Below are 21,141 nucleotides of genomic sequence, written 5' to 3' on the forward strand. Positions count from 1 at the left end.
AGCTTATTTTTATCTTCCTGAAGGGCTGGGATGGTCTGCTGGACTATTCACCTTTTTTTTTGATCTTCGCATTGCTGTTTAGTTTGGCAGGGATAAAAATAATTGTCACCTCATGGCTTTTAAATGCTTTATTTAAAGAAGGTTGTTCAGTGTTGTCTCTAGCAGAAAGTTACTCCCACCCCCCAAAAGCAGAAGGTTTACTGTTGTAGACCTGTTACTCTGAAACTTTCTAGAGTACCTTGCAGTGATTAACTTGGAGTTGTTGGATATGTATTATGAGCAAAATACAGATAGTGAATCATAAGGTTAAAAAAAAAATAAAAAAAAAAAGATCATCTGCTATCACTCCTCTAGAAGGAGTTTGAATTTGTTTTCCCTGTGATGTTTCATACTAGTTCTTTGCACAATGTTAAGCAGCGACATACATCGTAGTGGTTTTTATGTGTGCTAATAGCATTTTTGCTTCTTTCTCTCTCTTTTTCTTTTCCTTTTTTTGATACTTTGTTGTCTAGCCAGTATCTTAAGAAGAGCTAGATAAATGAGTGTGTCTTGTATGGCTTACTTGAACTAGAACTAGTCTTAAATATAGCCCAGTTGCAAATGCGTATACCAAAGACGGTCCTTAGCTGTATCTGAAAGTGGCTTGCCATTAATTAGGAGGAAACTACACAATAGCTGATGTTGAGTGTGTGTTTCCTTGTTTCATTTGGAGGCAGGTGGCTTTTCTCCACCAAATGGTGACTATGCCTGCATGTAGCCATGATCTAATTGATGGTCAGCCAGTATTGAGGAGGTCCAGAGGATAATTACTAGAACTGAATGTCAAACGTACAAGTCTTAATGTTCCATGGTTGTTGGACAGGTTTAAGTGTTTTTAAGTTTTGATGTCTGACTCCATAGTGTGTTTTTCTTTAGAGTGTGACATCTGGTATTCCTCATCTTGCGTGAGGATGGCTGAGATCTAAACAAAAATGAGCCTCCTGTTTTAGGCATATAGTCTAAACACAGATAAACGAGATTTTTGTATTTGACCTCACTTTTTATAAAGAATTCTCTTGTTCAAGCTCCATACTTTGCCCAATGCAAATGTCTTAAAAATGAAGTTTTAACAATTCTGTTGTGTTTTATTACGTATGTTTGTTACTGTATTGTACATCTTATCTTGAGTCAGTGTTCATCTGTTGCTGACTGTTCATGATAATCAGATTCATTAAATGTCGCTGGCTGTATTTATGCAAATATTCTATCATAGCTCATTATTTTGAGTCACTTTGCTTGGTTTTTGATTAGTATTGTGTGGGAGATGCTGTGTATTATGTAACTGCTGATCTGCTTACTCTCATTTTTCCAAATGGTACTGGTTTCTAAGTAAGCAGTCTTGTTTAGTCCATCCTAATGTGTAGTAACATCTCATCTCATCTAAGTAGTTGTTCACTTTTAATTGAGTTTAAAACAAAACCAAATAAACCCCTGGAAAATGTAACACTCTCCTGAAATAAGAAAGAGGACTCAGCTGCAAGCCACTGCTATTGTTTTTTATAGGCTGTTTTCATCAGTTAGGTTTTCCTAGCATTTAGTCACAAATTTAATAGAGCTATATGTAGTTTGACCCATTTGAGATGAGTAACAAATAAAATGGAACCTTGTACTTCGCAAGTTACGCAGCAGGATTAACTGTAGTGGTTAAGAGCACAAAAATGCTTCAAAGGATAAACATCAAAATAAAAAAAGACAGCAGAAAGGGTGAATGTTTAGTATTGTCAAATAGCTGCTAATTCTGTGACGAGTTTTCAGCTTTTGCAGAAGAGTCTGTTTATAGCTAGGTCTGCATCCTAACCTAAAGTTCATTGCCAATTCTTGTATTTTGGATGTCTCCTCAGATCTGTAACCTCCCAAATGTTTGACGACTTCTTACTGCATAAAACATTTGCAAAATTAGGCATCCTCTTGCATTAAAACTGCATATAAATTCTCTTGCTTATGAAAAGTCAGGCTTTGAGGTTTATTTGAAATGATAGCAGTGGATTGGAAGTGTGAATAGAATATTGACCAGAAAGCTGAAGCAAAATCAGTGTAATTTTTCTGAATACCATAAATACCTAATAAAGTAGACTTAATATGCTTCGAAATGAGTTACGAATCCATAAATCAATTCAAAAGCAAATTTTTATTAATTGTGTGTAAATGAAGCCCATCAGAATTCACCCGAACAGACTTCTAAATGTTTTCAGGAGTTACTACTTACTTTCTCAGAATTTTTTTCATTAAGAGAACTGCATTTCTTGCAGCATGTTTCTTTGTGAAAGATCAAGTCTTCTGCATTTTAACTAATTGCCCACTTAAAAGAGTAGATGAAAAGTTGTACGTAATGAAGGAGGTCATACCTAAAGGAGGTCATACCTAAAAATCTGCAGTACAGAGTATTTGTTGACAGCCTAGACTGTCAAAACTGAAGAAAAATGTTAAACTTCATTTAACATACTGGATTGTAAATAGTTAAAACTGAAATATTTTCAATTTTTCTTTTCTCATGCACCATTAATGTCATAGTTTGTAGATTGTGTTTTGATTTACAATGATTTGGTCTTTAATAGAACTGAGATTTGTGCCAGTCTTAACTTGATGATGCCTCCCTTAAGACAGCAACATGCTTCCTGTTATCCCTGTTATTGGAGCAAAGGAACAGCTCTACTACTCAGAAGAGCAAAGGTGATCCTTGTGTGTTTCGAGATCAGTGCTCTTACTGGGATGAGGACGGGAAGGATAATGTAGTTTGACAAAAGCCTCTGTCTCCCAACATAGTTCTTGCTTTGTGTCTGTATTTTCTAAGAAAGGGGTTTCTGCATTCTGTAATGATAGCTGCAGTCTGAGACCAGTTCCTGCTGTCTGTACTGCAAACAGCCAGCTAGTGTTCTTTAAAGAAATAAAAATATTGCAGGCAAAAACCCCTACCTGATAGAGCAGCCTGCAGAAAATGATTTCAATGCTCTTTTGCTGAGATGACAGAGTATTTCCTCTCTTTTGTTGATCTGTTTGGGACAGTATTCTTTCATTTTTAAAGAACTGTCTGAACAACCAAAGCAACTATGCTTGCTTGTTAAACTCCTTGCTTCAGTGTATTCGGGCTAATACAGAAAATGCTTCTACATATCTGACTTTGCGGTAATCTTTCCGTTCATTATTATAATACGCAGTTATTTCCCTTACTGCAAAGCTTCCAGATTCAGCGCTGATCTGATTTGGTTGTCCCATTGACAAGGTCAATGTTTTTTTAATTTTTTAAAAACTAATTTGCAGAGACAATGGAACTTATTGTTAGTTCCCTTCAAACTATAGAAGCCTAGGTTCAAGTTTTATGGTTTTAATATACTGATCTGTTGAGACTTATGCTGAATTCTTGAGAAAGAGCAGTCATGCAAGAATAGCAAATAGTTGAAGATGGACTAAGTAAGTTTAGTAAGTTAAGAGAAGAAACTGTCAGTAAAATTCCACCTTAGAAAATTAGGCAAGGTAAATTTCATGTGAAAATTGATTCTTAATGCTTGGCAATAAATTTCAAATAGGTTATTTAAAAGTGTATGTTTTTGTTCAAGTGTATGGACAGTGTGATACTTCACAAGGATTCTTGGACCCAGATAACAAAGTGAATTTGAGCCAGTTAAATAGCAATGTCTTTTATGTAAGAAATAGTTGAGGAGGTGTTCAGAGAGTTTACAAGTTTGAAAGAAACAAATTGGCCTTTTTGATTTAAGCTTGTGTACAGCTATGTTATCTTCTAGACCTTCCTACTGGCTGTATTTAAAAACTGGCAAAATTTTTGTTTGATGAGTCCCTTGGTACAGCACTTGAGCTTTAAAAAGATACTGTGGTTAGAGTCAGCAATAGAGTGGCAGTGTTTATAAATGGATTTGTTTGGAAACAGTGAAATCAAACCATTGCTTTGTTTCCTACTGTGAACAGTTGACTCAAATTCATCTTATGCATCTTTTAAAACCGCTCTGCAGTTTTACAGAACAAAACCAGCTACAACTATCTGAATTCACGCTAGTGTGTATTTTGTCATAACCATTTAAGGTGCTAATCCAGATGTGTGATTTTTAACAGGTTTTCCTTTTACAACTTTAATTAGAAAAGCTTATTTGTGTATATAAATGAACTTCAGTTTTCTAAGTATGCTAATTTTTTATGAGTAATTGGAAGAGAACTTGAGGTAGTGACGTACAAGGGGGAACACTTCTGAAAATGTGTGAAATTATGCGGGGTTAATCATAGGCAATTTTTCTTAAAAAGCTGTTTGTCCATCGTGTGTATATATAAACTTCACAGCAACATTATCCAGCTGTTAGTGAGCAATTACAGCTGTCAGATTGAGACCCTGTCTTGGTAGCTGTAAGTTTAAATACACCATGTTTCGTAATACATAAAGAATACAGTCAGGGAAAAGTGCTGCTGTTTGATCTTTTGCTTTGACTCGCAGTCCTGTTCCTCTCCGCTCCTTTTTGTGGTTGGATGTGTGAAAGGTGTTACTTCTATACTCATAAACTGTTGAGTTTATAACCAAATGCAGAATCTATTGAGACCTCTCTCTCTCTTTCAGAACAAGATGCTTCTGCTTATTTTGTTCTTCTGAAAAGTTGCTTCAGTGTTTTAAAATAAAAATAAATAAACCAGCCTGCCTTTCTTTTTGGAGCAGCCTAAGAGAGGCAGCTACACTGGGGGGAAGGAGGGTGGATCTCTTTTGCTTTGCAAGTCTAGCTGAAGGCTTAAGTTGATACCTAAGCTCCCTTCTCCCTGTAAATACAGAAGCATTACCTTTGTTTGAAAAAATCTGTACATGTGAGCAAAACGAGTCAAGGTGGGAACACTGATTTGATCGGTATAATTACGTAAGGTTTCTGCCAGCACAGATGCCAGCACCATCCCAGCAAAAAATCGGTGGTGTAGACTGGTCTAAATCAGCATCTGGCCTGTTTACAGGGAAGGGCTTGATCATTTAATGAAATGGAGCTCCGTATTGTTCCTTGCTTGAGCCAAAGGAATAATAACTTCTGGACACAGTGAATAATGAAATTGAGGGGAGTTTAATATATCCTATCACAAAAATGTTATTTGAGGACTTCATTGTTTCTTCCCAATTTCTGTGTGCCATTTTGTCTTTTCCCATGCACCTAACAAGAAGAATATTCTTAAAAGTTGAAACAAAGCAAAAGAAAAATTTGTGACTGCTCTAGGTGACTTCTTCTGACTGACTTTATTTAGTAAAAAGGTAGTCTGATAATGCTTTCATGTTCTCTTTGTTACTCGATTTATCAGAATTTAATCTATTCTTCTCTTCAGTGTACTGAGTTACTCTACTAGTCTGTCCAGAAGGTATTTAGTACACTGTATAAACTGATCAACTGGAACTTGCTTAGAGTTTTGTGGGTTTTAATTTCTTGTCTGCTCATGCTTTTTGGACATTAAGGCATGCATCTGCACTTCACAGTCACTGTTGTGCTGTTTTTCTGTGAGAGGAGGTACTACTACATGATTCAACTTCTCCTCTGTAAAGAATCTGAAATAACAAGTTAACTTGAAGACAGAGTGGCAAAGAAGTAATTCTGAAAAAATGTAACAAGCTTCAAACTGCTTAGTGGCTGGATGATGGTCCTGTATCACCAGTAAATGAGATGGTTCTGGTGTCCCTGGGGTGGGGTGCAGCTGGGGGTCAGACCAAGACCTAAAAGTAAAAAAAACCCAATATGTGAAAGTGCTAAATTTCCTCATCTAGTTGTGCCGTAGTGGGTGTTGGCAAAGCTATCAAAGAGAAATTGTATTGCTCCATTGAGCCTTTTTATATTCTTCACTTTGTAATAACCTGAGGCCTTGTGTTGGGAGGTAGTGAGCTCATATCTCAGAGGCTTTCAAAGCTGCAGATACTCAGCCTCTCTAAGAATTATGTCTGAAAGCATCTAGCTTTTTAAGGGGCGCAGAGAATAATTGCAGCTAAAAACCTAATCTCATGATAATACGAAGGCTTTTCTGTAACACAGTATGTACTGTGCTATTTAATTTCATAAATAGTATCTCAGTATTTGTTTAGATTGTTTTTGCAACCAGCTGCTTTTCAACTTGAGCAGCAATCTTCTTTCCCGGTCTTAATGTCGGTAAAACAGATGATGCTTTGTTTTCTTGCCCCATCCCAAATGTGGGTTGGGATTTGTTTGCAGTGGGAACTGCTGGGTTTAAGGCTTTACAAACTAGGGCAGGTAAGAGACCATTTACAGTTACAGATCTCTCTTGGGCTTCATCACACACTGTATGCTGATCTAGCTTTTGACTGAAAACATACCCGCTGCTGCTTAGGTAGAAATTATTCACAAGCTTGTATTGGGCATTGCAGTATTGGGACAGTTACTTTCTGGTTGTCCTTGGTGTAGCACAAATGAAACTGCTCTTGGCAGTTCCGTTCGTGGCAGTTGGCAGGTGTGCGGACGCTGCGCTGTTTCCTTCTCTTTTCTGAAAACCATGTTCAACTGTCTTATGTTCCTAACTAGAAAACATTAACATCTCTGAAAACTCTCTACTGTTTATAGAGAGAATAAGCTTATTGTTAAAGTAATTAAAAAACTTACTTTGGGAATTGAGGGAAAAAGCCTTGACCAAGTGATCATCTACCATGCAGTGCTAGATACTCATGTAGGAGGTGTTTTGGCAAAGCTTTAGTTTGTTTGTGGAGTAGAGAAACTGTTTTTCCTGCAAGTTTCTGAAAAGTCTTTTATGAAGTCACCTTGAGTAAAATGAAGTTGTCTTTGTATTCTCATGTATACTTATGTATTTTTCACTTATTACAGATATGGGGACCCTAGTATGATCTCGTTCCTTTTTTTTTCCGTTATGCATGGACGTTTATGAGGAATGGTGGAGGGGAAGCAGTAGGAAGTCTAATTGCCTTCTCAGCACATTCCTCAGTCTGACACAGTTTTATAACATATAGGTGGGAGTGAAGTGCTCTGCAGGCTGTTCAAACAAGTAATATTAGAACCCGAGCTTTATGAGAGAGCTTTATGTGTTCCTGATTGCTCATCTGCTTGCATGCAGCATAAATATGGATCGCTGCTGGAAAGGATAGTCCTGCCCTCTCCTCTGTCCTGGCCATGCGATAGCCCCTCATTCATGCAGCCACCTGATCTGGTGAATAGATCAGAGTCGAGCTGTTGGAAAAAGCCCGTGCTGCCTGCTGGAGTCCACAGAAGAGAGACAGTAGGAATGAGGGTGACAAATACAAGTGGACATGTAGCTATGCCTTGGTAGAGCAAGGTGTGTGTGAAGGTATTTCAGTGAAGAATGTACTAACTCACAAAACATCTCCTAATTGGAGAACAGGTATAAACTGATTTTTAGTTCCATGTGTCTAGTTTTGAATTTAATCCTGTTGTGTAACTTCTGAGTTGTTGTTTACTAGACTCTGGCTGGTTTTTTTAGCCAAGAGAATTGCAATATGATGAATGAGAATTGTCAGTCAATCGATATGACAAATTTGTATTCTCAACAGTTTTGCGTGCTTAAGAATAGCACATAATTGAGTCATGTATGTTGGATAACGATTCTGTGGTAAGGGAGGAAATAGACTGTATATATTTTTCTATTTGTCCTTTTTCTAGCTGCCTCACCCTTTCCCTCTATTATGCCCTCTACACAAAGTGGAGGGGGTCAAAGCTTTTTTCCTTCCCTGTCCTAAGTTTCAGATTCCAAGAAGAGTGTTTATAGATGTTTCCGTGTGAATTTGATATTGCTTGGATCTAATTTTTTTTACTTCAGCAGATTGATCACTTGTGTGGTGACTGGTTCTTTATTGCTTTATTTTAACCAGCCTATATGTTGGTCTCGGCAGGTCATGACTGAGTTTAAACAAGTAAATTGGGATCAGAATAGGTGTGGCATTTAATTATTAACTTTCTGGTTACTCAGGTCCAGTAGGAAACCTATAATGAGTCTGTTTTCATTTTGTTTACAGGAATAGTTATCTGCTTAGTCTCATCCTTCATATTTGGCAGTCTGAGGAAAAGGTCTGAGCCAGCATGAAGACAGAATCCCCTCTTCATTAGAGAAAAAGTGAGTTGGAATTGGATTGTAATCTGGATTTGTAGAATGAAAATACTGTGTTAGCTTGTCAACACACACAGTTTGTGCTTGCTTTCAAGTAGTATTTTAACTTTGTAACACTACTGTTATGAGTGATGTCCAATCAAGGCCTGCTCTTGCTCAAGCACATATATAAATTTTTTCAGAGGTATGGATTTTACGTAAACACCAACACTCTACTTTTCCGAAGGAACTGCTTACTCATTGTATAACTGCCCACCTGATACACTCCTTCCTTCCAAATCCTGTGAAGTCTTGCAATAGACCTCACAGGATCTAGACTTCGTGTTCCTATTCTTGTACTGCTGTATTCATATTAAGTTTTATTTTATTAATTTAATATTTGTGACTTGTTTCTGTAGTCGTACTGGTCTCTTCCCCAGTATTCTCAGTGCTTAATGTGTATCTGTTTCCTGAATTTGTTTTGGAAGCCTCTGTACAAATTTAAGAAATTGCAGAAATGGACGACTGAGTTTTCTTTTCATTTCTGCACTAGGAAATCTTGAATTCTGCATTTAAAATGCTGTTAGGTCAAGTCTTATCCTTTTCATAGTGGTTTTTCTCCCCCTAAATGTTCTAATAGTATCAAGAAAAAAAGATTGCCCATTTGTCCAGCCTGATTTTTGTATTTGGTGCAGTACACAACTGGGTTAAATCTCATTTATTTTTCTTTTTCTTTTTTTTTTTAAACAGAGCTCCTATGCAGCCATTGTGTACTAATGATGTATTCTGATTACTTAGCTTTCTGCCTGACGCAGTTCATTTCAAGAAGTGCACGATGACAGAGCGTGGAATTAAATGGGCTTGTGAGTATTGTACATATGAAAATTGGCCATCTGCAATCAAATGTACCATGTGTCGTGCTCAGAGACCTAGTGGAACAATTATCACAGAAGATCCATTTAAAAGTGGTTCAAGTGATATTGGTAGAGACTGGGATCCTACGAGCACTGAAGGAGGGAGTAGTCCTTTGATATGTCCAGATTCTAGTGCAAGACCAAGGGTTAAATCGTCTTACAGTATGGAAAGTGCAAATAAATGGTCATGCCATATGTGCACATACTTGAACTGGCCAAGAGCGATAAGGTGTACTCAGTGCTTGTCTCAACGTAGGACCAGGAGTCCGACAGAGTCTCCTCAGTCTTCAGGTTCTGGTTCAAGACCGGTCCCTTTTTCTGTTGATCCATGTGAGGAATATAATGACAGAAATAAACTGAACACAAGGGCTCAGCACTGGACTTGTTCTGTTTGTACATACGAAAACTGGGCGAAGGCCAGGAAATGTGTTGTATGCGATCATCCCAGACCTAACAACATAGAAGCAATAGAACTGGCAGACACAGAAGAGGCTTCTTCAATCATAAACGAGCAAGACAGAGCTCGATGGAGAGGAAGCTGTAGTAGTGGTAATAGCCAAAGAAGATCTCCACCTACAACCAAACGTGAATCTGATGTGAAAATGGACTTCCAAAGAATTGAATTGGCTGGAGCTGTTGGCAGCAAGGAAGAACTTGAAGTTGACTTCAAAAAACTGAAGCAAATAAAAAATAGAATGAAAAAGACTGACTGGCTGTTTCTAAACGCTTGTGTTGGTAAGTTGTTTGCTGCCACCTTATACTGTCATGCTTGTGGTTAGGTATTTTGGAGGAATGAAGAATTGAAACATAAACTTGGCATTTGATTTCAAAACAGCTTTTTTTAATCTCTGCATTTTAATTTTGAAAAGTAAACCAAATGTAGAAGCTCCTGAAATAGCACCTGCTAGAGAGGGTGCAGAGTTCATCCATAATCTGAATAGGTTTAGACATGTTTCCCAACTACGCTTGGACTTTTTTGACCTTTCGTGGAAATGAATATCCTTGTAACCAAATCCCGTTGTTCTATGTAGTCATCAAAAGGTGGAAAAATTACAAAACCAGTCTACAGAACAATGTAATGCGTGTAGTACTGTAAAAAATGCCATTACTGGATAATTAAAATTATTCTTCTTTTTGCTATGGCAATATATGTTAGTAGAATCAGCAGCTGCAGCTTGGGAGTATTTGTAAACAGCGTAGAGCTTGCAACAGTACAAGATGCTCTGTCAGATGTTAAAAATAACACCAAAATATGTAGCTCCAAGAAACTGCATGTGTAATACTGACCTTGAAAGTAATGATGTTGTATTAATACAGATACTGTGGTGTAAATGTTTACAGGCTTTCTGAAAGTATTTTTGTAGTCAACTGCTTCAAAAAATTCAAATACCAATTTTGTTTTGTATTTTAGAGCTTTCCTAAGGAAATTCTGGATAATTCTCCCAATGCTGTTAAAGAACAGAGACATGTGAGAGCAGGGTTTTCTTCAGTTATTGACCTTCTGAGTTAACTTTTGTGCTGTAACTTCCCAGAAGCAGACATCTTGTGCCCTAGCATACAAGCAGGTTAAACACTTGAAATACGCAAGTATTTTTAGAGTAAACCACTTCATTTGAAACTCTGGTGCTACTAGTATGTCTCATACTGTTCCTTAATGTTTCATGAAGTCAATTCATGGTTGTTATATTCGAAAAACTAATTTGCAGAGCTGCTCTATTTAATATATTTGATCAGGTATAAATGTTTTTATGGGTATCCGGGGTTTGGTTTCTCAGAGCTAATAAATATTCCAGTTTATTTTTGTGTTGCATGAATATTTGGACAAGCACATTTCCTTTTGAGAATAGTTAGATGCCTCCATATTTCCTGATACCTTCAGCTCCTTACATGCTAGCAGACGTGCAGTGCTTTTTCCTTCTGAAATGAAGCAATTGAAATTCTGTATGGTATTTTGTAAGTTATCGAATACCCAAGATCAGTTGTCGGAGGTCATTCGTGTGCCTTAGGACAGTCTATGTTGCATTCTGATAGCAACTGTATTAAATATTAGGGGTTTTTCCCTCTGCTTTTTGAAAAGTGAATTTTTTTTTTACTATTCCAATGTTACTTAAAATATTTCACACTTTCGTATTTAATCTGTGTGGGAATGGTTGTGTTTATGTTTAAGAACATGAGTTTTGCAAGTTTTTAATGTTGCTTGTGACTATACGATTGTACACAAAACTCAAAACTATGTTCACAGAAATTTTGTAAGGCAGTAAGGATTAGGTTCTTTTAAAATGAAAATAGTTGGAAGGTTTCTTGAATGGATCTTGATGAGAAACGCAGAATGCAAATGGAATTGTGTGCAGATTTTTACTACTGTTCTGCTGAAAGATTTCATGGAATCCTTTCTGTAACTTAAACACTTACTATACCTCAACTTTCTAACTGATGGGAAAAAACCAGCAACCGAAGCTGTTAATTATCAGTCCTTCATTTCAGAATTTCATTTTGCATATCACAGATGTCATATTTTTGCAAATACTCCTTGTAGCAGGAATAGCCTTAGGAAGATTGATGAAAGCTTCATAGATTCTTTCGCGGCTGTCTCCGGACGTTTTGCAGAGCATATCTATATTGGAAAGGTATACCAGTTTAACCAGTAATTTCAAAAGCAGTAAGCCACATCTGTGCTGGGTGTTCTGTTGTCTTAGTGTGACATAGTTAAAACAATTTGACTGTCAGTTGAACAATTTGCCTGAAGCCTATGTTCTTACCATTGAAATCAACAGAGTTACTGTGACTTAGTGAGTTACTGTTTGTTAGCCAGCTGGAGCTCTTGTGAACTTCTAGCTGAGCTGAACACTTGTCAGTCCTTAGTCAAACGCAGTTATAAAATAGGACAAGTTCATGTTAAATGTCAAGTAAGTTTCTGAAAATTGATGGAGTAAGAGTCAGTATGTAGTCTGTTACTGTAGTCCAGCTGACAAGTGGCGGCTTATTAGGATTCGGTAACTTCAGACTGCGCACCTCCGAGTTTAAGCTCAATCAGTTGTGGAGGGTCCATTTGCTTTGAGTCTATCTTATGTGGGAGAGATAGATCAGTTTAAAGTTTTTGGATGTAGAAAGTGTAGCTTTGCCTGAAGTTAAAGATTAGAGGAGTAGGAGTAATTCTTGGCAGACTGGTTATTTTCTTTTCTCTTAGAAGATAACATCTTTCAGAAGGTACCAAGGAAAATGTTTAATACTTCAGGACAGCTGTTTAGTTGAACTCTCTCTTCGCATCTCAACTCTAGTATAAAATTCTTTTTATTAGGTTTTAAATTTAATGTCAAGTTGCATTAAAAACACGTACCAGACTACTTTTTTCCACATATATTCTTTTTAGCTGAAACATGAAGATAGACGTGTGTGTATTTAGAAAAGTACCTCTGTGTGCGTGTTTGTGGGTTTTTTGTTTTGTTGGAGACACTGCCATTAATGCTCTACCCACCTCAGTAAATAAACATGCCATCAAGGTTTCTATCCCTTGCAAATCCAAGCTGTACAAAATGTGATGAGTGCAACTCTTGCATTTCAGCATGAATAGTTTCCTTGATGGAGGGTATTCTTTCTGAATCAGAAGGATTAGTGGCATTCCTCCTTTCAAACTCTGCAAGTAAATGTACTTGAATGTTGTTTTTGTTATTGACTTGGTTTTTGCAGCAGTGGATGTATCTGTCAAATGATTCCTTCTCAAAAGGGTGAGATTTTAGAACTGGTTCATTTGCTTAAAATTTGTTAAAATCAAAGCAGAACATCTAGTTAAAGTATAGCTGTTGAATAACGTGACTTGCTACAAATGCCAGTTTGAATTACAATGAGAAATTACAAATGGCTTCTGCAAGGATGTCGGTGCTTTCTACTGTACTGGCCTAGCACAAGGTTAATGTGAAGTCCAAGGTGACTCTCTTTTCTTGGGGGAGGGGGGGAAGCCGATGTATATTTAAAATTTAGCTCCATTGTCTTTTCTATAACTCCTGGTATCTATGCCAGGGAGACTGTAAGAGAGGCTTGGTGGCCTGTGGGACTTCGGGAGTCTGATGTGCAAGAGCAGCAGTACTGCTGTGGGGCCTGGTGAAGCTGGTTACAGCTGGCTGTGGATTGAAGTAGTGCAAATGGATGATGATGCTCATGACTATAAAACCTTTCTAGCATTCAGAGTTTGCTTGGGGTTTACGCTTCAGTACTTGCTGAAGCTTCCCCTCTCCTTTACGGTGGTGCTAGCAGGGTGTGTTTGCTGCTAGGGATTCGTGGGTTGTGTGTTCAACTCCTGAGCTTGAACTGATGCCCACAGATTAAAAGTAAACTGTGTTTCTTCTCCTTTTCCTTTCTCCTCCAACCCTGCTTATTAGCTGCTGCAAGAGAGTGTGCTCTGCAGTTTGGTTTCGGGTCAGTAAGGTAGCTACTACCATCACGGGCCAGACTTCCCTCCCTGGGGGTGGTGGCTCTGAAACCAAGTAGACACGCATTCTTCTTAGCTGTGCAAAAGAAACAACTGAGAGTGTGTTTCTTAAACAAATCCAAAATATTTAGAGCAATCTGTAATGAATCTTGTTTTGCAGTACATCCTTAAAAGGACTGTTAGTTCATTCCTAGTATTCCTACATATGCGCCTGCTTAGTTTTTCCTTTGTCGACTACTTTATCTCTCTTACAGGGTTTTTTTTTTCCCCTCTGTCCTTTTCTCCCTTCAGTTTTCTGAAATAGTGCCAAATGTATTACCCAAACATTCACAAACCCTGTGGGAAAGGAGAGTCGTTCTGTCCAGATATAGGTATGAAGTTGCCTGGGCAGTGTCCCAGACTGCTCTGCAGCTACAGGAGAGCTGGAGGCCGCCTGATCTGTGTCTTGCAGAGCATGTGGCTCTTCACGGGCAGTAAAGGCAGCCTGAAGGGACTGATGTACCAAGACGCTTTCAGCTGGCGCTGCCACCCAAAGTAGTCCTGCTGGCTGCTTGTTTCTGTCCTCCTTCTGGCATGTTTGCATGCCAACGTACAGTGAAGTGCATCTGAAAACTAATCTTGCTAAAAATGTGGCTTGATAAGCTTGATTAAGGGATATTTTTGTGGGGGGTGTGGTGGTTGTTTTGTTTGTTTGTTTTGCTGTTTTATTAAACCCAGACTGGTTGCCTCATCGCATGCATGGTACAGCTGAACCCTGCTGTGGGTTGTTTATGCTGTAATAAGGGAGTGGGAAGTGTATGGGTGGCAACAGGCTGCTGGAGGCGGGGAAGGGTCATGCACCCTTCCTTTGCTGGTGTCAGTTTAGGCTAGCTTGAACTGTTTGGGGAAGTACAGCATGAATTAATCACTGATAGGTGATTACCTGCCATGCTGGCCTTGGCTGAATATGACAAACAGTGTTTGTTGGGATGGTTGGGGGGGGAAGAGTCCCTGTTGTGAGCTGTACAGCCTGGCCTCCGTCCCCCGTTCCTTTGTGATACTGAGGAGCATGACTTGGCATGCTTGTCTCCTGTGCCAGGTAACAATGATGTAAACTTACAACTTTCACCTGGATAAGAAATCTTGTATTGTCATCTGTGTCCTAGACATATATGCCATCATAACTACTTTACATTTGTGTGTCTGTGTATCTTTCAGAGTGGGTAAAATTCTGCATGCCTTACTCCTTGGTAGGAAATCTTAACTCCTGAAACACACTTTTATTTTGGTCTCCTGACTTCTATTTTTAAACGCTGAGTGATATTTTATGCTAAAAATAATTGAATAAATGACCAAGTTAAAAACAGTTGTTTAAACTTGCCTTGGAAACACTGATGGTTAGCTTTAATAGAATTCATTATTTTCCATTGTCCAGCCTCCCTTTAGGGTGCAACTGTGCAAGCAACCGATCAGCCTTTAATGCATCAAGGGGTGTGGATACCTCTGGCAGGAGAGGGGATAAGGACATCTTTCAACAGTTCTTACATGTGTGCTGCTTTGTCTTGTAATGATATGTTGGGAACATACTGCGTGGACTGTATGTAGGGGTAAGAGCTGATTGCATGGAAAAAAGAATAGGCGATAGTCATACTCTAATGCATTGGATGGCTTCAGGTTTAAGGTACATGTCTTCTTGGAAGTTACTTACTTATTTTTAAGCTGATGCAAGTTGCTGAGTTTGAAGAATTAAAAAAAAATTAGTGTACAGAAGATTCTGTCTCCAGCTGTCATTACCTAGAGAGTGATCTGCTGTTGATTGTGTGCTGCTACTAACAAGGGAGGTCCTGGAAGTAAAGAGAAGAATGAACTGAAGGGTGTGGTTAGGGCCCATAAAGGTTTTTCAGACAATCTATTTCTTTTGTATTAATTGATGTGTCATTTTTGCTTGCAAAGGAGTTCTTCCTCTAAGAGGAGAAATTCTTCTCGGACTGAATGTTTTTGGTGCTCCAAATGCTGAAATGGAGGGCTAGTTATTGATAATAAAACTTTCTTTACGGCCACCTGATGTGCCCCTGGTGAATAGTTGGAAGAGGGTGAGGGCTGAGCTCTAGAGAATGCTGCAGCTTTTGTGGTCAAATCACAGTTCCTCAGCACTCTCCATGCTAGAGGAGCAGTGAGATTTTTGAACAAGTGTCAGAATTAGGTTTTAATGGGTCAGTTGATCAGCCGTTCATGTGCTGGAAGGTCACCTTGGCACTTAAACCAGTCTTAGCGTCGGTCTGTAGATGAGTAAATGAGAGCACTTACAACTGCAAGAAGTCTACATCATGTATCTGTAGCAGAAGAGAAGCAGCACAGGGCTCCACATTTCTGATCTGGTGTATGTTACAGAAGGATCTGTCTCTACTTCTCACTTTTAAAATGTATAATTTGGTTGTTGGAGAAATTTGCCTTCTATTACCAAGCAGTTCGAGGAATAGTGCAGTGGTTTACAATTGTCCCACATATGAGGCACAATGACCTCCTTAAGATTAAGTGTTTCCTTTTGTAGTCTACTTAAATGTGAGAACACGTTGTTTATCGTAGCGTTGCTAGCTCCTTGACTCAAAGAAATCTCAAACCTTTGGGTTGTTCTTTAGATATTTTATCTAAACAGAGGCATCTTCACACTCTTCTATTAATTTAGCAAAAAATGTTGTATTTATTTTAGCAGATATATTACTGAAATTAATTCTCTTTTGGTTTTGCTTGTTTCATTTCAGCTTAACCCTGTTCAATCTTTTCAAAAATTTAGAATGCCTGCCCTGTAGTATATGCAAGACTGTTTATATGCCTCTTATACAGTGATGTTTTTACAGTTTTTGAGGGTCAGGAGCCTACTGCGGAATCAGCTACTGCAGGCTGTCTGACCCACTGCTTTTTGCTGCTCTGCAGTTGCTCATTTGTCTCCACAGCAGTTCAACTGAGGTGTTGTTGAAGAACCTTTAACTAAATTGACAGCAAATGCGGTTGAAGTGAGGGTTAGTATTCTCTGTTCTTGCTTGCTTTTAGTCTCTCTCACTGCGTATTTAAACCTTGCTGCTGTTGGGAACTGTTCGTGGAGCCGGTGGGCCCGTCCTGACCCGCTAAGGCAGTGCTGCTGCACAGTTCTGTCTCCCCCAGAACTGCGTCAGTCTGTTTGAAAGAATTTGCCTATTTCGAGTTGTGCCAGCCAGTGTGCTCCAGAACTATCTGAAAGATAGTGAAGTAATTAAAGGCTGCTGCTATAGTATTTTTCTCTGGAAACCTTTACATCTGGCTGTGCTGAAGTCACTGGAACTGTGCAATTAGGGTGAACAGGGTTTAGTTTTCTAGATATGCTTGCAAGTGTGTATTTTCCAAGTTTGCTTAACTGTACTAAACCTATGAATACTATTCTAATAATAGAACAATAATGAATATTGCTCTAAAGAGTAAATTTAATAGCATCTTAGCTGAAGTAGTTTGGTTTTAGTAGCTAGGCTAATTGTGGACTTATTAAATATGAGCAAAATGTTTGCTATTTAATGAGGAAGATGCTTGTAACAATTGTAGCAGAAAAAAGCAGGATCAAGATGGTACCAATAGTTGTTATTGGGTGATTAATATTTTTTAAATTTAGTCTTTTTAAATAACCTTCTTAATCTCTATCATGTATCTTCTCATGTATACTAAGATAGCACAAATCGGGAATATGCAGTCTGTAAGAGTCGAGGCTTTACTAGAAGAAGAAAAAAATCTTTGCTCATGGTGCTGTGAAAGAATATTCCAATGAGAGGAAATGCCTGAATTGCAAATGGGAACACAGTTGAACCTGTAAACACAGAATACTGACTTGCACTTGTATTGTCTCATGACTTGGGTGCAGCACGTAGCATTCTGTCCTGTCACTTGGTATGCCAGGCTATGGTCATGTGTTCGTGCATTAAGCAAAGCAAAACTTGTTGGGGGACACACACATGCGGGCTGGTGTCTTCAGCTGCAGTACCAAACAAAGATTTTTGGAGTCCACTTTAAAGAAAAGCTATTCTTGCTGTGGATCAGAAGTAGACATTGAGTCATAAGGATCTGTTTGCATTTGTGTAGCTCTTGTAACTAGTCAGAGCTATGCCCTCGCAAGAGGTCTAGCTGCTGGAGCACTCACGGGTGCTGTGTGAACAATCTTAAGGCAAATGCCACTCTTGCGTTTGACATTTTAACAGTCTGAGGAATGCAGTGGGCGTCAGTGGGGAATAATCCAACTGGCATGGCACTGCATCAGAACACGATTCAAAGGCTGCTTGTGTAAGTAATCAGGCACTTGTGTGTTATGAAATGTAGTGAATTATAACATCAGTAAATATTTCTGTAATATTTCTTGTAAATAGTGTTTTGTTAAGCTTTATTTAAATAGACTTAATGAATTGGAGACTGTCATTCATCTGACAGAAATCAAAGCCATTGTAGGATTGTGCCTCCTATTGTCAATAAAAGCATATTAAGACCTCATTTTGGAGTGGTGATACTGAATTTAGGAATTGCAGGCAGTTCTTATGAATGTTGCACGTAGGCAAGTTTACCCCATAGTTTTGGGGCAAGATTTGTGTTTTCTGGTTCAGATTTCTGGCAATCTGCCTGTTATTACTATACTTTTGCTCAGTGTTCACTGCAGCCTTGGGTTGTACTGACTGGCACTGTAAGCAGGCTGGCACTTGACGAGCTATCAGGAATCTTCCCTGTTCTTTTGAATTGGCTAAAATGGAGTAGATAGTTAGTAGAACGAGTAAAGAGAAATTTGGACTTCTCTTGCTGTGCCTAAGAGGGGCCAAAGAGGTTTGTAATGATCATAGAATACAGGCCCTGCAGTAGTGATGCTCTGGGCACTTGGGTCACAGTATTTCAGGGCAGGTTAGTACCAGACATTCGAGCATGCAGCAGGTTTGCAAGAGGAAGCTTCTTAAAGGAAGTAGAATTGTAATGGGCTCTGTGGAAAAAATCATGTAGAATGAGCTCTGTATGGTTTGATTTTGTGTGTCATGTTTATCTTTTGAGACGCAGTTACAAAATGGTTAGTGGATTCAGAAGTGAGTTTGTCTGGAGTTGATCTAAAAATTTACTGATGCTCTTTTCCTCCCCCCGTCTCTCTCCTGTAAATAATCACTTGGCTGTTTGGATTAAGGAATAGAGGATGACCAGATACGATGCAGAGACATGGTCACATCACCATCCCCCTATGAGCTGTAACTGTGCTAGTTTGATGTGTCATTTAGCACAAAATCACTGTTTTTCAATTCCAGATAAAGTATTGCCAACCCTATACCTAAAACACACTTACAATCTCCATTTTTAAAATAAGGCCTAGAAAGCATATACAGTTTGCCTGTTTTGATGTATGTATTGATCTTCAGCTTAAACTTCGTCAGTGAGGTTTTGAAATGTACTTTTTAAATGACAGCTTATATAACAATATTAGTAATTAATTTTAGGACATAGGGCTTTTAGGAATGTCAAGTATTGCAAGATGTGGGAATAAACTGCAAGAACTGGCAGTGCTGCATACAGCACATGTCACTGATTTGGATCCTTATTGCAGCTTGTAGTAGTTAGTGCTTGAAGGCATTGCCAGACCTCCCAGGACTGCCTCTCAGCATCAGTCTTAGACCTCAGTTGTTGCTGAGGTTTGGTTAAGAGTGGGATGGTCGTAAGTTGCCTTAGCAGCTGAGAGTGGGGGCTTAAAAGAATAATGACAAGTATGAATTGACCTGGCACTGACTTAAGGCTGTAGTAGCTTGTAGTACTGTGTAGTGTGTACTTGTCAGGCTGGCCGACTAGAACTGTTATGATGTTTTGGGTCTGATTATCTGTCATCAAAAGATCATCCTGAGGATTTTTGATTGTTTGAATTTTGAAATTAGTCTGGGATATTTGGATTGTCAGGGTGGCTACCTACCAGTCTTGTATGGTCTTTGATATGTTTGTCATTGGGTGGTGAGGTGGACGGTGCAGATATGGTAACTGGAATCTTTCCCCTGTCAGTAGAAATGGTTAAATATAAAAGGGTATGAAATGGCTGTTAGTCTTTAACAAGAAGTCTTTCCTAAATTAATATAATAATAATAAAATTAAGGTTGTTATAAGATAGCAGAGAATCTGCTCTTCTATCAAGATTCTTCTTTCCCTGTGGATTCTTGGGTGTTTGCTAACGGGTGATCTTGTGCCAAAGCTGTAGTATAGTTTGTTTTAAGAGGACGGGTCATGAGAAATTGTCTGACTTTGATATCTATGTATATATTGATATCAGTGTATACATAGATATCAACAAAAAAAACCCAAACCCCAACAAGTCAGTTTGCTGCATTTGATTGGAATCATATCACAAGCAGCCTTGGTATTGCCTTATCAGTGGCATAAATACAATTGCATGGAAATAAAATGCTACATCTGGCATTCTTGGTATGGATACAGCATATATTGACAAAACTGTACCTTTTGCTTCAGTATGTTTTGTTTCCACCCAGAATGGAACTGTTGAAAGAGGAGCACAGCTATGTTGGTCACATCCCATCTTGCATTCCTTCGATGCATGTCTTGGAGAACTTCTTGGAACTCTGGTTTTGGTCAATGAATTTTCAGCGTTCATTTCCCTTCACTGAAGTAGCTTTTGACCATCAGTAGCAGCCCCTTTCTTCAAAATAAAATACTTCTTCATCAGCAAAGTTCTAACTCTTACAGAACAAGAACTAAAATGGACAGACATAACTCTTGTCTAACTAGTTCTTTAACTCATCTGGGGTGAATACATAAGCAGGTAGTTAAGCAGAATGAGACATTAATGCCGAAGTGGAACAGGAATGTCTTCCTGTGCCGGCAGAGCAGAAACATGCATCAGAAAACTAAGAAATTGTTGTCCTGTATTGTTTTCATTCTGCCCTGGCCTTTTAGGACTTTTGAGTATTTGATGAATGGGTAGATTTTGTATAACTGAAATTTGCAGTTGAGTTTCCATTCTGGAACTTCTCTGCTTTAGACCACTGTTGAAATGAATAATCTAACCTTTATCTGTAGAGCCTTACTAAGCAGAGCTGATAACTTTGTGGAGAAATGTCTTGCAATGATAATCTATTTTCCCTCTGCGTTTCTTCTGGAAGCTTTATAATCTCAGTATTGAAAATAAGACTTTCTGGCCCAGCTAAGAATACTTTCCCAAGTTCAGGGTTAACCAGCAACCCAGCGGTTAGTGTGCTTCTCTGGTAGTAGGCAGTACATCTTCTTGTGTTGTGTGGGGTTGGTTTTTGGTTTTGTGTTGTTTGGGTGTTTGTTTGTTTGGGTTGGATGTTTGTGTGTTTTTTTTTTTTTTTTTTTTTTTTGTCTGGTGTTTGCGTTTTGGTCCTGAACAGGAGTGAGTGCCATTGAGACTTACCTCTTTCTCTTCTGATCAATTTTTGAGTCTCAGTAAGCAAATTGAGTGAAGGATGGACTTGAGTCTCCATTTCCAGCCTCATGGCCTCCACTCAACTGTTGATTGTTAGAGGAATTGGAAAGGAGGTTTAGCTACAGAAAACAGGGGAGAGGGTTTTCTTGTTTCTGTGATCTGCGCTCTTACTCTTCTGTTCCTATTTACTTCCCTATTAAAGATGGCTTTAAGATGACTTTTCTGTTTCCTTGACTCAGCATTACACAGTTTACTTATGAAGCATATGCCTAAAATAGGATCTTTGTAATTGAAGGGATTTCTAAATTTAGGAAGTCTTACATTGG

General features: G+C 38.6%; 1 protein-coding gene across 2 annotated transcripts in view; it reads left to right on the forward strand.

The window, feature by feature from the left end:
• The window catches only part of ZRANB1 (zinc finger RANBP2-type containing 1), a 46,363-nt gene that overhangs the window by 5,177 nt on the left and 20,045 nt on the right, over positions 1 to 21,141 (forward strand). Inside the window, exons 2-3 of one of the 2 annotated variants that reach the window (XM_059821293.1) lie at positions 7,997 to 8,094; positions 8,818 to 9,716. In XM_059821293.1, the coding sequence (XP_059677276.1) occupies positions 8,903 to 9,716 (814 nt within the window). In that variant the 5' untranslated portion in view covers positions 7,997 to 8,094; positions 8,818 to 8,902. The remainder of the gene's footprint in view (positions 1 to 7,996; positions 8,095 to 8,817; positions 9,717 to 21,141) is intronic. The other variant, XM_059821294.1, reaches the window with a different exon arrangement.

Source organism: Gavia stellata, chromosome 9, assembly GCF_030936135.1.
Source record: "Gavia stellata isolate bGavSte3 chromosome 9, bGavSte3.hap2, whole genome shotgun sequence".
In the NCBI taxonomy this organism is placed as follows: Eukaryota; Metazoa; Chordata; class Aves; order Gaviiformes; family Gaviidae; genus Gavia; species Gavia stellata.